This window comes from Chiloscyllium plagiosum, chromosome 41 (assembly GCF_004010195.1).
Source record: "Chiloscyllium plagiosum isolate BGI_BamShark_2017 chromosome 41, ASM401019v2, whole genome shotgun sequence".
Classification (NCBI taxonomy): domain Eukaryota; kingdom Metazoa; phylum Chordata; class Chondrichthyes; order Orectolobiformes; family Hemiscylliidae; genus Chiloscyllium; species Chiloscyllium plagiosum.
The window spans coordinates 13,303,226-13,304,848 of NC_057750.1; the positions used below are offsets into that span (position 1 = coordinate 13,303,226).

The 1,623-nt window shown below is 55.1% G+C and overlaps 1 protein-coding gene across 1 annotated transcript in view; it reads left to right on the forward strand.

Moving 5' to 3' along the window:
- LOC122542707 (homeobox protein Meis2-like) overlaps window positions 1-1,623 on the forward strand; it is a 67,952-nt gene that overhangs the window by 49,167 nt on the left and 17,162 nt on the right. Inside the window, exon 4 of the mRNA XM_043680686.1 lies at window positions 890-1,049. Coding sequence (XP_043536621.1) covers window positions 890-1,049 — 160 coding nt within the window. The remainder of the gene's footprint in view (window positions 1-889; window positions 1,050-1,623) is intronic.

Below are 1,623 nucleotides of genomic sequence, written 5' to 3' on the forward strand. Positions count from 1 at the left end.
CCCATGGCACTTTCTCACCAAAGTGCAGCTGGGACCGTGCCCCTGCGCTGGTAGCCAGCATTCCCCATTCGACCAATGCCGTCTCACCTCATGAGGAGCTGCTAGTGGGATCTTGCTGTGCGCAAGAGGGAGCCCACCCAACAGCGGTGCCCCGACTTGGATTGCCATCCACGAGTTGGGGGCCGGGTCAGCGTCGCTTTGTACTTGTGTCACTGTCAGGGGGGGGTGGGGGAGGGGGAGTAGCCGCCATTTTGGATTGTCACTGACAGCGGCCTTCCCTCAGCCAGCATGGCTCAATTTGATTGGCCGGGAAGCCAGCAGAGTCAGCTGACAGCCCAGTAGGATTATTTGGCGTCTTCCTCTTGGTGATTGGCTGGCTCAGTTCGCCAATCCTACGCCTTCGTTTCTATAACAAAAAGAGGGAACATATGGAGGTATGGTACGCCATTCCATTCTGATGGTCGCGTCACCAACGAATCTCCTGCATTCTTACCTCTGGCTCTTCCCCCTGCCACCCGCCCTCGTTTCAAATCCTTTCCCTGGTCTTGACAATTCATGTTGGCGTCCGTTAGTCCGCACCGAGACCCGCGTCCCAGTGAATAGACAAAGTCTTTTCCCTGGGGTCGGGGAGTCCAGAACTAGAGGGCATAGGTTTAGGGTGAGAGGGGAAAGATATAAAGGAGACCAAAGGGGCAACTTGTTCACACAGAGGGTGGTACGTGTCTGGAATGAGCTGCCAGAGGAAGTGATGGAGGCTGGTACAATTACAACATTTGAGAGGCATTTGGATGGGTATATGAATAGGACGGGTTTGGAGGGATATGGGCCGGGTGCTGGCAGGTGGGACTAGATTGGGTTGGGATATCTGGGCGGCATGGACGGCTTGGACCGAAGGGTCTGTTTCCGTGCTGTACGTTTGTATGACTCTATGAATCTCACCTTACTTTCCTTTCACCCAGTTGGTCAAGGAACGCCCTACAGCCCAGACGGTCAGCCAATGGGAGGGTTTGTAATGGACGGCCAACAGCACATGGGCATCCGGCCTCCAGGTAAGGTCAGACACTTGCTGAGACATTCCTACCCCCCTCACCACCACCCCATGTCTCACCACCAACCACCACGGGATGGGGGGGGGGGGGAGGGGGGGCACCGGCCTTGGCGTTTTCTTTTGCTTTTGCTCTCTCATCAACACCTCGTTTTTGTTTCTCTTTGTCCCCCACCCCCCCCATTTTTCCACTCGGGGCCACTCCTCTCTTCCTCACGCTTTCTTGCTGTCACGTGATCTGTCATTGGCGATTTCCTGGCATGCTCTTGGATTGTTTATCCTTCCTCCTAGGAGCTATGGGTGGAATGGGCATGAACATGGGCTTGGAGGGGCAGTGGCACTACATGTAGACTACGTCACTGTTACCCCCATCGCAAAGCAGAGGGGAAGTAAGTACCGCCCCCTCCTGGGAGGAGGGTGATAGTATTATTTGTGTCCATTCACCCAGGCATCTCTCTCTCTCTCTCTCGCTCTCTCTCCCCCTCTCTCTCTCGCTCTCTCTCTCGCTCTCTCTCTCTCTCTCGCTCTCTCTCCCCCTCTCTCTCTTTCTCTCTATCTCTCTCTCTATCTCTCTCTCT